The 16222-nt window shown below is 34.1% G+C and overlaps 1 protein-coding gene across 2 annotated transcripts in view; it reads right to left on the bottom strand.

Annotated features, from left to right (window-relative positions):
• WWC2 (WW and C2 domain containing 2) overlaps positions 1 to 16222 on the bottom strand; it is a 228315-nt gene that overhangs the window by 132809 nt on the left and 79284 nt on the right. For both annotated transcript variants that reach the window (XM_074275325.1, XM_074275326.1), the window contains one exon: positions 489 to 598. In XM_074275325.1, coding sequence (XP_074131426.1) covers positions 489 to 598 — 110 coding nt within the window. Of the gene's footprint in view, positions 1 to 488; positions 599 to 16222 lie in introns of those variants that run through there.

Here is a 16222-nt window from a genome sequence, read left to right as displayed (position 1 = left end):
GGCTGCTATGGTGGCCTGGGGGAAAAAGAAGATAATGTCTCTTTTGCCTCTTACAAGCAAAGCACTTTCAAAGTCCCACAGAGAAGTAGTAGGAGAAATTCAGAGTGTTGTAAATTATTATGAGACAGTAAGGTTACACCTTCAAGAGAAGGAAAAGGTCATTTACTCCCCATTCCCCACAGTACTGAGAGATCAAATGTGGCTAAAATAAGTCATGAACCTACATACCAGCAAAGTTAACACCAGAGGAATGGAGAAGTCTACTCTTATCAGAAAACAATGAATCTACTTTCTCAATGACTTCTTATTCTCAAGTTGCACATGATTTTTGTTGTTTTTTGCAATTGAGAAATTTCTCTCCCATTTGAAAAACTGTGAGGCACAAAGAAAATGCATTTAGTTGAGAATCAGATGGAGACAACACAACCAGACAGATCTTGAACAGCAAATCTTTGGTGTAGATGCTTTAAAAGAAATGAGAAACTTACTGTTGATGTGATCAATGTAGTAGACACCAATCTGGTGGTCAAAGGCTGCTTCCCACCCCCATGGCAGTTCATCTCCAACACAATCCGCAAATGAGAGGGGTTTGGTTAACCTAAAATAAAACCACAACAGTTAAGTCAGTGAGAACTATTCCCTCTATAAATGGAACAGAATGGAGTAAGCATTTATTAAGCACCCACTATGTGCTAGACAATGTTTGAACACTTTAACAAATATGATCTTATTTGATTCTCACAATTATTGTCTCTTATTTTATAGCTGAGGAAGCTGAGGCTGAAGCTAATAAGTACTTAAGGTTGGATTTGAATTCAGGTTTTCTTGACTATAGGATGAGTACTTTATCCAATACTAATCTATCCAATCTGTCAAAACAATTGAAAAGATATTTAAATAGGTTAGATTTAAAATCAAGTTAATGCATTTCAACAAAATTCTCTTAGATTTTTATTATGCGGCATTTAACTATGTTAGTCACTTGAAATACAAAGATGAAAAAGCATAGAACTTTAGGGTTATGAGGAAAAGAGAGAATACTTAGGAGAAAATAGTGGGGGGCAGGGAACAATTCATGGAGAAAGCAAAGCTTGACATGAAACTTGGCACAAGATTTTAGAAAACAAAGATGTGGGGGAAAAATGTATTACAAGTATGCAGGACAGCCTGAATGAATCACAGGGGCAGATGATGCGATCTCAAGATCAAGGAATGGTTCAATTTAGCCAGAACAAGAAAAAAGAGAATGATGAGAAACAAGTGAGGACTAGGAGAAAGACCTAAATATCAGGCTAAAAAGTCTTTATTCTAAGAGTAAAAGGAGCCAACTGAAGAATTTGAATCACTAGGTAACATGGTTCAGATCTGAACATTTATATTGTTTTGGCAACTAAATGATTGGATGTGAGAATGGAGATTAATTGGGAAGCTATTACCACAAAGAAGAGGTAATGAGATCATCTAATAGGGGGTAGAAAAGAGTGGAAGAATGTAGCAGTAGACTCAAAAGAACTCTGCAACTAATTGGATGTGGCAAGGGAAGCAAAGGGAAATCACAGAAAATCCCCAAATTTCAAACTATAGAGACTGGAAGGACAGCCATATACACCATCAACAAAATGAAATAGAAATGAGCAGAACCATGAGAACATTGTATACAATGTCAGCAATCAGCAATTGTTTAAGAACAACTTTGAGCAACCAAGTCATTTTATTATTATAAATACCCAAATTAACTATAAAGGTCATATGAAGAAAGATGCTATCTATATCCAGAGAAAGAACTAATAGAAGTATGCAGAGAATAATTTTACATATATAGATATGAGTCTGTGTCTAATGGTAGCCATTTCTGAGGAAGGGAAGAAGAAAGAAAATTTACATTGTAACTATTATATATTTGAATGAAAAAATAAGTTGTATATATAGCAGATTTGCAGTTTCACATGCAAACATATTTTTTTTTATTATACTGTATTATGGAAATGCTTGTTTTATTCCAATAAATTTTTAAAATTAAAATTAAATTTAAAAAAAGAAAGAAAAAAACAGGGAAACTTAAAGCAAGATTTAGAAGAGCCAATTAAGCTTTATTTCAGACACACTGAGTGTGAGGTGACAGTCACTCAAAATGACAAAGAATCAAGTTCTATATGGCAATGAAAATAATAATAGCTATCATTACAATCAACATTTCTATAGTACTTAAAGGTTTTTAAAGTTCTTGGCAAATATTGCCTCATTTTGCCCTCACAACAACTCAAGAAGGTAGATACCATTATAGTCCTTATTTAGACAGAGGTTAAGGGACATGACTTGCCAAGAGCCACAGAGCTAATCTTAGCCATACTTGAACTCATGGCAGAAGAGACATATTCCAGACTGTGTTTGAATGAAAAGAGAAAGATGCATTGATTGCATTGATTATGCTGTGTTGCATAATGAACTATGTGGCCCTGAGCAAAGTGCTTAATTTTTCTAGGCTGGTTTGCTTATCTGGAAAAATGAGTAGATTGGACTAGAAGATAACCAAATACCTTAAGGTCTTAAAAGGTCTGATTATGATTCTATTTAGATGTAACTCAAGATGAATTCTGCATTAATTTTGTTAACAACAACAACAAAATACTCTTGTGATAGCTCAGATTAATCTAGGCTACCTAAATAGAAAAAGAAATTGTTACTCCCCATAAAGAGCCTGACTCTTCAAATGGCCCCCCAAATTAGCACATTCATTCACAGAGTTTCAAAAACTATTTTTAGTCATCAATATAGCTCATTTATATTTCTAACTCAAAATTGACTGAGCATAAATTGTGGAAGCTATTGTTGACAAATTTCATTCTATGAATAAACAAATTTCAATCAGGAAAGATCTCTCGTAGAATATGTTTAAACAGAACTTTAAATTCGGGAAAGTGGGGATTGTAGGAGGCAGGTGAGGAAGGATTGTACTCCAGCTATGGGGAATAGTTTGTTCAAAGTCATGGAAGTGATATAAAGTACAGCAAAAATTGTTAATAAGAATCTCTGGCAAAATAATTCAATCACTCATGAGAGAAAAAGGATTACCTTTGTCCCACTGAACTGATGAAGAGCATTTTTACATAATTCCTAACAAATGAAATAAGAAATTCTAAATCAGAAAAGCAAAATTTAAAATAAATGCATCCAATATCAAAATGTATACTAAGTTTATCCACCAAATAAAAATCAGCCTACAAAATGATTAATGAGGCATTATCTGTTTCCTTCACAATTATTTCCCAAGATTTAAATATCTATATTAAGGAATTCATTCCATCTGTAACTTGACTATGTAAATATGACTACAAGGGTGAACACATTTCATAAGTGGATGATCTTACATAATTTGTTTCACCAACAGAATGTCCACCCACCAACAGGGTGGTCACATTCTCTCTTTATGAAGTTTTTCACACTTCTTCTCATAAAATGACCAGAGAGTATGGAGCTCCCAAGATTTTTCATCAACATAGTTTAGACTGTTGACAACATCACTAGGGAGCTGACTTTATCTTCATTCCCTGTCATGTTTGCCAAATGTTTCTCTCTTTTCACTTAACTTCATTAGGGTAGTCACAGAAAGCCTGCCTCCCACCCTGCACCCCCAGATGACCAAATTCTTGGGAGCCACAGGCCACATTTCTTCTGCTTTAATACCCTACCACCACCATCGGATGTTCTTCACTACGAATAAAAGTGCTAATGAAAGACAGCTATCTCACAGGAGCATGGAAAACAAAGGTCATTTCTATCATCTCATGTACAAATGCAATTCTTCACTCTTGAACTGGCAGCAGAAGATATAATAAAACAGGAAAAGAAAACATCCTTTCTGTGGCTTGAAGTGGTTCTGGCGACCAGACATCAGTGAAAGAAGGAAAAGAGACAATGGCTCTCCTTAGCCCTAAATTTTACTTTAAAGGGCCAACTCCTGGGATCTTAGGCAATGTGAACATTTCAATCAATTGAAAAAAAAATCATATTCAGATGATATCACCTACATGCTAAACCAGTACTGGCAAAAACGTGAACAGGTACAGGCAATTATATGAAGACTTTAAATCACAAGTAAAGAATTACCTAAGCTTGCATTAATTTGGTTGGGAAACATCCTTTCAAATATCAAAATAATCTTCCTAAAGTGCCATTCGCTCTCCTCTAGTCAACAAATTCCAGAGGCTCCCTGTTACTTTCAGAATCAAAATGAAAATCCTATTTGGCTTTTTTTTTTTTTTTTTTGAGTCCTTCATAGTCTAGCGCCACTTCTTCATACTCTTCTAGTCTTCTTAAATCTTATTCCCCCTTTTATATTCCACAATCCAGTTACAATGGCTTTCTTACTATTCTCATAAAGCATTCCATCTCCAGATTCAGGGCATTTTTGTGATTATCTCCCATGTCTGGAGTATCTAAGCTTCACCTCAGTCTCCTGGATTCTTTAGCTACTTTCAAGTCCAACTAAAATCCTAAATTTTACAAAAAGCCTTTCTTATCTCCCATGATGATAGTTTCTCCTCTCTGAGCTCTCCAAGTTATTCTGAATACATCTTGTTGATACACGGTTGTTTGCATATTGTTGCCATCATGAACTCCTTTAGAAAACAGGAGTTGTTTTTAGTGTTAATAGAGTTTAGCATGCCTGGTACATAATAAACATTTTTTAAAAATCAAATTAAATTTATTTTTGTTACAATTTCAGTTCTAAACTATCTCCCTCCTTCCCTCCTTCCCTCCCTATTTCCCACTGGAGAAGGTCACTTTTTGACATAGATATATAGATAGGCACAGTAAACACAGAACTCATTGTTGTATGCTTGTGAAACCTGGACAGTATACCAATGCCATGCCAGGAAACTGAATCGCTTCCGTTTGAATTGTCTTAGGAAGATTCTGAAGATCACCTGGCAGGATAAGATTCCAGACACCGAGGTCCTTCTCATATTAAACTGCCAAGCAGAGAGCACCACTCCACTGAGCTGGTCACAATGCTCAAACGCCAAAGGTACAATTGCTAAAAAATTATTTTATACAATCACAGGGCAAGCACTCACAAGGTGGTCAGAAGAAGTGATACACGGACATTCTCAAGGTCTCTCTTAAGAACTTCAGAACTGATTTTGTATGACAGGGGAGACACTGGCACAGGACTGCCCAACATTGCATGCCCTTATTTGAGAAGGTGCTGCGCTCTATAAGCAAAGCAAAACTGAATTAGCCCAAAGGACATGTGAAATAGGCAAAATTAGAGAAGCTACCCCAAATGTTCGTATGGACTATTTGTGTCCGACTTGTGGCAACGCATTCCGAGTTTGTATTGATCAATCAGCCACAGAGAGACACACTGTAACTTGATTCTAATATAGTGATGTCATTTTGGTCCTCTTTGAGAACAAAGGACAACTAAATACAGACATATAAATATGTATATATAAAACCATACTATGCATACTTCTACTTGTCAGTTTTTTCTCTGCAGATTTACAGCATCTTCCTTCATGGATTCTTAGTCGCTGATTTGAATATTTGTAATATTCAGAATAACTGCTTAAAATTGTTCTTCAAACAATATAGGTGTTACTGTATACAGCATGCTCTTGATTCTGCTCATTTCATTTTTCATTACTTCATGCAAATCTTTCCATGCTTTTTTTTTAATCAACTAGTTCATCATTTCTTATAGCACAGTAGTATTTCATCAAAACCATAGCCAATCTCCAAATGATGGGAGTCCCCTCAATTTCTAGGATTTTTTTGCCAACACAAAGAGAGCTACTGTAAATATTTTAAAACATATAGGTTCTTTTTCTTTTTCCCTGATCACCCTGGGAAGCAGACCTTAGTAGTAGTATTGCTGGGTCAAAAAGTATAAGTAGTTTTATAACACTTTGGGCATAATTAAAGATGATTAGATCAATTCACAGTTCCACCAACCATATTAAATAATTAATTTGTTTAATATTAACATTATTATATATATATGTTATTATAATATATAATTATAACATATAATATATAATTATAATATATAATTAATGCTAACATAAAAAATGCTTGATGATTTGTTGACTTTCCTATGAATGGGAGTCCATAGTGATCAATCCATTAATTTCAGCATGGTGTTAAAAAAATAGATTATTTGCTCCATAATTACTTTAGACTAATATTAAGAAAGTGACACTACTGTGTTAAGAGAAAGGAAATAGAATAAGAATAAAAAGTGGGTTAAACACTTTCCATAAACCTCCGTTTTTCATCAATCTTTCCTCATTTAGTTTGGAAGAAACAAGGCACTTTCCTCCTTCCCCACCATCCTAAGAAAGCCGTAAGCATTTGTGTCCAGAGGTCTTAAGTATCTGCATAATTGGGATTTACCTCACTTGGAAAAGAATTCAAGTATTACTGTTCATAAATATTTGTCTCTTACCACAACTTAATCAACTTATATAAAATGGGGCTTGTATTTTAAAAATAAATTATTTTCACAAACATTTGTTAGCTCTCCTACCCACTACTCCCTCAATTAAACAAAAATTTTTGAACCTGAAAAATGAAAAGCTATAAACATGCAAAGTCCATAGTGACACTATAACAAAAATGTCTCATTCTGTATATACTAATGTATGTACATACTAATAATGTATGTCTCATCTCTAGTCCTTAATCTACAATGTTGTAGAATTTATTTTCCAAGTTCTGCACACTCTGTATCAGTTTACAGGAGACTGAAAAATTCTCTATGATCTATTTCATCATTTCTTATGGCACAATATTATTCCATTATATTCATATGCCATAATTTGTTTAGCCATTCCCCAATAATTAGGGACTCCCTCATTTCCAATTTGAGGATACTTAGAAAAGACTGGCTATATATATGTCCTTTTCCTCTTTCTTTTCATCTCTTTGTGGGTATAAACTTTGCAGTAATAATACTGACTTAAAGGATATGTGTAGCTTGGTAACTTTTGTAGCAGAGGTACAAACTGTTGACCAATCAATGGCTATAAAACTAGTGTACCTGCTTTTTAAAAATTTTGTTTTGTTTCTTAAAAGTGGAGAGATGTGTTAGATTGCAGGAAAGGAGTCATGGATAAAAAGAGTGTTTTAAATTGAGCTTTCATGTGCAAAAAAAGTATATATATATTATGATGACTTCTAAGCTTTCTACATATATGGAAAAAAAGAATTTAAGTCTAACAAGTAATAATTAACAACTTTTAAGAAGTATTTAGTCTGTGCACAATCTCTGATCAAACCATGTCACTACTGGGTCTGTATCCCAAAGAGGTTAGAAAAGAGGAAAAAGGATCCACACATGCAAAAAAGTGTTTATAGCAGTTCTTTTTGTGGTGGCAAAAAACTGGAAATTGAGTGGATGCCCATCAGTTGGAGAATGGCTGAATAAGTTACGGCATATGAATATAATGGAATATTATTGTTCTATAAGAAATGACGAACAAGCTGATTTCAGAAAAACCTGGAAAAATTTATATGAACTGAATTTATATGAAAATTTAAATGAATTGAGAAAAGTGAGCAGAACCAAGAGAACACTGCACACAGTAACAGAAAGATTAGGTGATGATCAACTATGATTCACTTAGTTCTTCTCGCCACACAGAGATTCAAGACAATTCCAACAGACATGAAATGGGAAATAGAACTGGAATGCCAACCAAAATCCACAGAGAACTATGGAGACTAAATGTGGATTGAAGCATATACTATTTTCACCTTTTTGTTTTGTTTTATTTTTCTTTCTTGTAGTTTTTCTCTTTTGTTTTGATTTTCCTTTCCCAACATTACTAATATGAAAATATGTTAAAAATGATTATACATGTGTAACGTATCAGATTGTTCACTGATATGTAAGGGAGGGTGGAGGAAAAATTTGAAACTCAAATTTTTACAAAAATGAATGGTGAAAATGATCTTTACATGAAATTAGAAAAATAACATAATATTAAAAAAATGTTTAGAGATCTCAAAATTTTCAAAGGTCTATTTCTAGGCCCCCAATGGCCCTTCTCCTTCCTCTAAAGGGGGGAAATATAAATATCTTATACATTTAAAGCCTCCTATTTCTACAGAAGTGACACAAAAATTTAAAAATTATTCATAAACATTTTTAAAGGAAATTTAGAGTTGGTATAGACATAGCAGTGAAATTTAGGAACCTAACTCAATAACTAAAATATAAAAAGAAAAAAATCATTTTTTTTTATTTTTCAAAAATTCTAATAATTTGAACACTTCAAACTTATGTGATATTTAGAACATGTCAAATGGAATTTAGGAACTCATAGGCCAACATGCTAAAGGATGTAGAAAGTCCACAATTTTAAAACAAGGGCATTGAACTAATCACCCAAGTCCATCTTTCAATAGTAAGATCTGACGCTGTTATTTGAGATTATATTTGAACTGGTTCTCTTGAGTCTAGGCCAACACTCTATCCACTAAATCACCTCACTACTTCCATGGCTCCCCCCTTAGCTATCTCCCTAAATATAAGCATCATTCCTATGAGACAGAAAAATGAGGTATTATATTTATAGTTTTCATCCAAATTTTGACATTATAAACATAGCATGATATTCTGCAGGGCTGCCCAAAAAGGAAACCTATCAAATACAAAGCCTGTTAGAATGGGATAAAGTCCAAAGACTGCTCTTATCTATGTGGGTTTTACCACGTGGTCATCTCCCCCAAACAGTTAGAAAGCATCCTCAACGACATGGACAACTGAACAGAAAAGTTTGATTAGCTTCTAACATTACTTTGTCTTGTTTTGCACTAGGAAAAATGCTAACATATTTCCTAATTCTTAATCACTACAATGGTTACAAGTCCAAGGAGTAACACATACAATAGTTTTAACTAGAAAAGTATGTATTTGTTGTCAGGTCCCTGAGGAGAAGGAGAAGAATCAAAGAAAAGCCTTATGTGAACAGAAAACAGGCCTTCCCGCCAAGCTCCCAAGTAAGGCTGCACTCACTCGCCTTCCACATTTTTTCTTTGAACATGATTAGATGAAAAAGAGAAAAAACTAAATGTGAAAGGAAATGGAGACTTAATCTAGTACTCTGCCAGCATTTACAGTTGAAATCTGATATTTGTGTGGCATTTCCTCTACTTTCTGGCATCAGATTGTTTTATCCCACCAATCTGTCAACAAGTATTTTTTTGCCACATTGCAGATGCCTGTACTAACAAACAAGATGGTAAAATACCAAAAAATACTATTATTATGGCTCAATTTTGTCAATGTTTGAAGGTAGTTTGAAGGTAATTTCACTAATACTGAAGGAAGCTCACAGTGAGAAGAATATTGTTCTGGAAGCAGGAACTGTACTCAAATCAAACCCTTGATGAAGCCTGTGGATCTCAGTTTTGTTTGACCAGGTTATCCTACATGGGTGCAGAGGTCCCATCCAGCTACAATTACTTTTGATATATGCAGGTATTAAAATGACTAATATTTAATATTTATCGAGGATAACGGAAAAAGAGGTGGCCTCCAAGCCCCGAAAATTTCAGTTAAAGCCCAACCTCTGACTTGTAATGACTGCATAACTTTTTGGTCATCTAATCTCTCCAAACATTGAATAATTAGGAATTAATCAGTACTCTAGAAATTAAGAACTAAAAGTGTTGACCTGCATCAAAGAAAGAATTTTCTGACTTCAAAGTCTCTTATTAATGAAATCAGAGATCCACAAAAAGAAAATCTATACTCCTTCTAAAGTCCACTCTGGATCGATTGATATAAGTTCATAATAGTTCGTGATTCTTCTTTTGAGAATTGTGTAGTTAATTATTCTTGTCTGCTTATTCATTTATTTCTGTTAGTTGCTTTAATATTTTGACTATCAGACCCTTTTCAAAGATATCAATGGAAATTCCCATTCCCCCCAATTGACAGCTTCCCTTCTCATCCAGCTATCTTCCTACTAAGCCTCCTCCCTATTTGCATACAATCTTCCCCCTTCATCTCCCTTCATCCCCTAGTTGCAGCTCTGACTCTGATAACATAGACCAAATTAACTCTACCATTCCTAGAAAAGATGACTCTATTGACCATCTTTGTGACATTCTAGGCTAGATAGATATTCCTAGCCAGTGCTATATGGCTTTCCCCCTTTTTAGAATATGAGCTTGAGGATAATGATTAATTTTTTTTGTATTTGTATACCCAGAGCTTAATATAGTGATTGATATATAGTAATGTTGAAAAAAACTGTTTTTTCATCAATTTATATACTATATTTCCTTAGAACATGCCAGTTACTTTTCCAATTACCCAACTCATTTTCATAACATCACTATCTAACTTTGTGATTATTAATGTTTTACTATACAAATATCACTGAAAAAAAGAATGCTAGAAGAAGAGCACTAGGCTAAAAATCCAGGGACCTGATTGTGAGGCCTAGTTTTACTATTTACCTAACTGTGTGATCTTAGGCAATTTAACTTCTCTGGGGCTCAGTTTCTTCACTTGTAAAATATAATGGCTGGCTAAATTTTTTAAATCCCTTAGGGAGTTAATTCTTATGACTCTAAATTAGTAAATAATGTTAAAGTGATTCAAAAGTTGAGATTAAAATGTTTATAGCACTTTAAATGGAGAAAATAGTTCATATTGGGGAAGGAAAGAGAGGAGGGAGATTATTTGTCCTTTCCATATTTATATCTCCAATGCTTAGTATATCAATCAACACAGACTAGGTGGCACAGAATATTGAACCTGGAGTCAGGAGGCCTTGAATTCAAATCTAGCCTCAGACACTCTTTAGCTATGTAACCCTGGGCAAGTCACTTAAACTTCTACCTTAGTTTTCCCAAATGAAAAATGAGAATTACCTTGAACTTACCTTGCAGGGTTGTTATAAGAATCAAATTAGATGATATTTATAAAATGCTTAGACCTATGTCTAGTACCCAAATGGTATTATGTAAATGCTTATTCCTTTCCCCTTTCCTACTTACTTATTAACAAATGGTTGCCTAACAGAATCAGTAAACATAGATATTTTTGCTGAACTAGCTACTGACAAACTACCGACCTAACACTGGAAAAGTTAGAATAAGTCTTCTGGCATTTTAAAATAAATTAGAATGGCAATCAAAATATTCTGAAGTTTTGAGAAAATGATTTCATAATAATCCTTATATATTCTTTGGAAACACTTTAAATATATTGACATTTATTTATTTCCTCCAACAGAATGTAAATCTTGAGAGCAAGAACTAGGTCATGTGTGTTTGTACTTCAGAACCGAATATAGTGCCTGGTACAGAGTAGGTACTTAATAAATGCATGCCATGACATTTGGAAAGGAGAACACTAAATTTTAAGACTGGTTTTGTCAATAATTAGCTCTGTGACCTTAGACAAGTCACTTAAGTTTTGCTGGAACACAACAAAATTATGTCCATTTCAACTATTTACTTCATTCTCTGTTTTTTTGTTTTTGTTTTTAATTTGGCTGTCTATAATGGGGTTTTTGAAGCAAGAGTAAATTTATGTTATCAATTGCATGAACTAATAATTCCTATTTCCAAGTCAAGCACTGAAATACATAACAATAATATTAAAGGACTGCAGTGATTTTAACATAAACAGTCTGTGTAGTGACTTGAAATTAATTTCCTATTAAACTCAAAAATAAAAAGATCTTCTCACCCCCAGAACAACTTGCATGTCATAACTCTAAACATCTATAATAATTTTATATATACCACATATTATCTTCTATATTGCAACAACAATAGTAATAATGATAGTAACAGTATATAGCTGTTTTAAGGTCTGCAAGGAGCTTACATAAGTTATCTCATTTGAGCCTTACAACAACCAAATGAGGTAGGTGTTGTTAATACTATCCCATCTTACAGATGAGGAAACTGAGACACAATTGTCAGGCCTTTGTCTAGGATCACACAGCTAGTCAGTGTCTGAGGCTACATCTGAACTCAGATCTTCCTGACTCCAAGTAGGATACTCCAAACACCTGCCTACTAGTTGCCTTATTAACATTTCTAGCCTTAAATTTAATGCAAGATCACTGTGTTTTGGGGAAAGGAAGAAATGTGAAAACAATCCTTACCCTAAAGGGGTTCACATTCTAATGGGGATGGAGGTGAGGGGTAAATAACTGGGCACTTATAGGATATATATACAGAGTAGATGAATAGTAATTTGAGAAGGAAAGGCACTAACTAGCAACTGGAGGATCAGCAAAGACATCATGCAGAAGGTGACACTTGACTTAAAATATGGGAAACACACACACACACACACACACACACACACACACACACACCCCACACACACACACAAAACAAAACAAAACAAAACAAAACAAAACCTTGAGCAGTAAAGATGAAGAGGGAGAATAGAGTGTTCCAGGCATGGAGACAAGAGATGAAATGCCTTGTGAGCAGTGTAGCAAGGATATCTGAAAGAGTGGATCTTGGAATTCATTCTGGGGAGTAAAATGTAAGAAAAGTAGGATGGGGCCATGTCAGAAAGGATTTTTAATGCAGAAGGTTTTGTATTGGATCCTGGAGTTAACAGACAGCCAACTAAAACTTTTAAATTGGGCAGTGATACAGTTAGATCTGCACCTTAGGAAAATCACTTAACAGCTAAGGGGAATAGATGAGGGAAGGTGAAAGGACAATTAGGAAGTTATCGCAATATTCCAGGTGAGAAATGTTGAAGGTCTGAACTCAAGTGCTGGCTACAGAGTTAGAGAAAGGGGAATTTACACAAGAAAAATGGCAATGGTAGAAACAAGAAAATTTGGTTGTGGAGAGGTTATGCAGGATGAATTTACATAAAGTTTGTATCAAACTCTTGATACTTGAAGCCCAATGAAGCAAAAACAATAGAATTACACTAATGAATGCATATCAGAAACCCTCAAAATTTTCTCCTTTTAAGATTCAAGTAAACTCAAATTTAATTTTTTTTCTTTTCTACATGATTCAGTCATATTATATGCTCATTGACTCAGAATTAGAAAATCATCTTAGCCAACCCTCTTATTTGCCTGCCTAACTGTAGTGTATTGCAGATTGCTCTTGACTACATGTCTTTCTAGAACCCTTTGAATGATGTGCAACTTTTACTCTTCAGAGACTATGCCAGGACATGGAGCCATATATCATCACTAGAAGACCTCTGGTACCACCAAAAGGTGGGATTTTGTTTCAGGGAGAAACTTAGGGGTTACTTAAAAAAAAAAAACAAAAAAAAAAAACTTTGCAATTTCCCCAAAGCTAACGGCTATACATGCTACTTTCCTCCTGCTAATTTTGGACCTCTTAACTTTTTGTTCCTTGTAGGGAATAAAAAAGTTCTTCACCTGTTTTTTTTTGGCTTGTTTATTTTTTTTTTTTTGGTATCATTATTCCTTCTGAGGATTTAGTAAAGCAAAAGGACTCAGAATAAAGTTTTTTAAATGCATAAAATAAAATGCATACAAAAGAAGTCAATTATATTGAAATAGCTACCAAAATACATATATTTTTTAAATTTATAAAACAGGTACACTAATACATTGTTAGTGCAATTGTGAACATATCCAAAAGCATTTAAACAACATAATGGACAGAGTGCCAGGCCTGAATCAAGAAGATTTATCTTCATGTTGAAATCCAGCCTCTGACACTAGTTGGTTGTGTGACTCTAAGCAAGTTACCTAACTATTTGCCTCAATTTCCTCATCTGTCAAATGAGCTGGAGAAGGAAATGGCAAACCACTTAAATATCTTTGCCAAGAAAACCTCAGAAGAGTCACAAAGAACTGAACAAAATGAAATGACTAAACAACAGGAACACATTCTCAAGAGCAATTTGGAAATATGCCCAAAGACCTATAAAACTATGTAGTATCACTAAGTCTATACAATAAAGAAAAGGGAAAAAGACATTTTTATACAAAAATGTTTATAACAACTCTTTTTGTGAAGAGGAAAAAAATTGGAAATTGAGGTGATAACCATCAATGGGGGAATGGTTGAACAAGCTGTGGTATATGATTGTGACTGAATACTATTTATTGTGCTATAAGAAATGACAATGGGGATGAGATCCAAAAAACCTGGGAAAACAGATAAGAATTTGTGTAAAATGAAGTGAGCAGAACCAGGAGAACACTATGCACAGTATTAAAAACATTGTAATTATATTCAATTGAGAAAGACTTGGCTACTCTGATTAATACAATGATCCAAAACAATTCCAAATAAAACATGATGAAAAATGTTATCCATCTCCAGAGAGAGAACTGATGAACTCTGTATAGACTGAAGCATACTGTTTTTTAAAAATGTTTCTTGCATTTTGTTTTTTATTTTTGCACATGGCTAATAAATGTCTTTACATGATTTCATGAATATAATTGACTATCTTATTGCTTACCTTCTCAATGGCTGAGTAAGAGGAAGAAAATTTAGAACTTTATTTTTTAAATGAATGTTTTAAATACATAAATAGATGGGTGAATGAATCAATTAATTAATTATTAATTGCAGGTTCCTTAGTCCCATGTAAGGAATCCCTGGATTAAGATCACATATACAGACACACTGAAGAATGAACTCCATAGGCTAGTCACAAAACTTTGTATAATTATCTTAATATATTATAGGCCCTACATTATATCTATAGTTTATCTTCTTCTTATATCTATATTATCTTTTCAAATGGATACAATGGATGTGTCCAGTATCTTGTAAGTTGTAGACATAATATAGAGAGCACAATGCCTGAAATCAAAAATTCAAATTTAGCCTCAGATACTTACTGTGCGATCCTGGGCAAGTCATTTCATCTTTCTGTCTCAATTTCCTCAATTGTAAAAAGAGGATAATAATAGCACCTCTCTTTAGAATTGTTGTTTCGATCAAAAGAGATAACATTGGGGGAATGGGGGAAGAAATCAGTTAGCATAGTACCTGGCAAATACAAGGTATTATATAAGTGATTATTACCTTGGCTTTCTTTCTCAATTTAAAAACTGACATTAAACGGGTGTTAGAAGCTCAGGCAGAGGACAGGATTTAAAACCACAGAAATGGGAAAAGCAGAACAAATAAACTATATCTGTATTTTAAATAAGGGTACTTTCCCAGTTACAAACACCTGTTTTGCAAAATACATACATATGCATGACCTGTGGCACTTTGCCTCCTTCCCCCATTCATTCCAAAGGCACAACAACCTCACTCCCAGTGCTGAAGGTACCACATGGCAGCCATCTGCTCTTTCTACCACCTCCATTCTCCCCTTTCAAGGAATCATGTGTACTCTGGGCTCCAACATTTTCCTCTGCTTTTCACAGCACCCCCATCAGTTGATTCTACTACCAAATATCCTTTTTCCTTCACACCTTTACTTTCCTTTCTCTCTCTTTTTTCCTTTTCTTTCCTTCTTCCTTTCTTCCAATTTTTACCCAATTAACTCAACAAAATGTGTACTACTCTCCATTCCATATGTAGGCCTTTATTACCTTAATTATGGCAAATAAGCATAAGAAAGTATTATTCCACTGGTGGAAACATGAATTGGTCAGATAATAAAAATAGTCTAAAGAGGAAACCCCCCCATATTCTTAGGTTAAAAAGTGTTAAATGTGATTTCACATCCCAGAAATGACCTTAAATACATGATGAAATGGAACCTGTTGCTATAGTACTTAAAGATGGAAAGGCCTTGACTACAACAACATAATTACAGAAATATTTATTATGGTATTCAAAATAACAAAAAACTGGAAATAAAACAGGTATTTGGTCAATTGGAATGACTGAACAAACTATGATATGTAGATGCAAGTGACCAGTGCTGAATTACAAAAGAAAATACATATGAAGAATTCAGAGAAACATGAAAGACTGACAGAAACTGATGCATAGACTCAGCTGATGAAGTCAGTGCTTCTGTGACATTTTTTCCAAGGCATAATAAAACATCAGCAACATACTCCTAAAGAGTCTATTTAAGACGATGAACTCTCTTCAGAATTGTTGCAAAGGTGTGCCATTAGCTTAAGTCCTTTTCTAATTAAGCCTGCTGTTCCTCAAATACCAGTTTTTAAGAGAAGAGAGCTTTTTCATTATATGTTCTCTTTTCTTAATTTAATAGCATTCCAAATCAACCCAAGGAATATTTATTATGCAA

Source organism: Sminthopsis crassicaudata, chromosome 6 (genome assembly GCF_048593235.1).
Source record: "Sminthopsis crassicaudata isolate SCR6 chromosome 6, ASM4859323v1, whole genome shotgun sequence".
Classification (NCBI taxonomy): Eukaryota; Metazoa; Chordata; class Mammalia; order Dasyuromorphia; family Dasyuridae; genus Sminthopsis; species Sminthopsis crassicaudata.
Note: the sequence above shows the minus strand (reverse complement) of the source record. Positions and strands in the feature narration are given on the sequence as shown.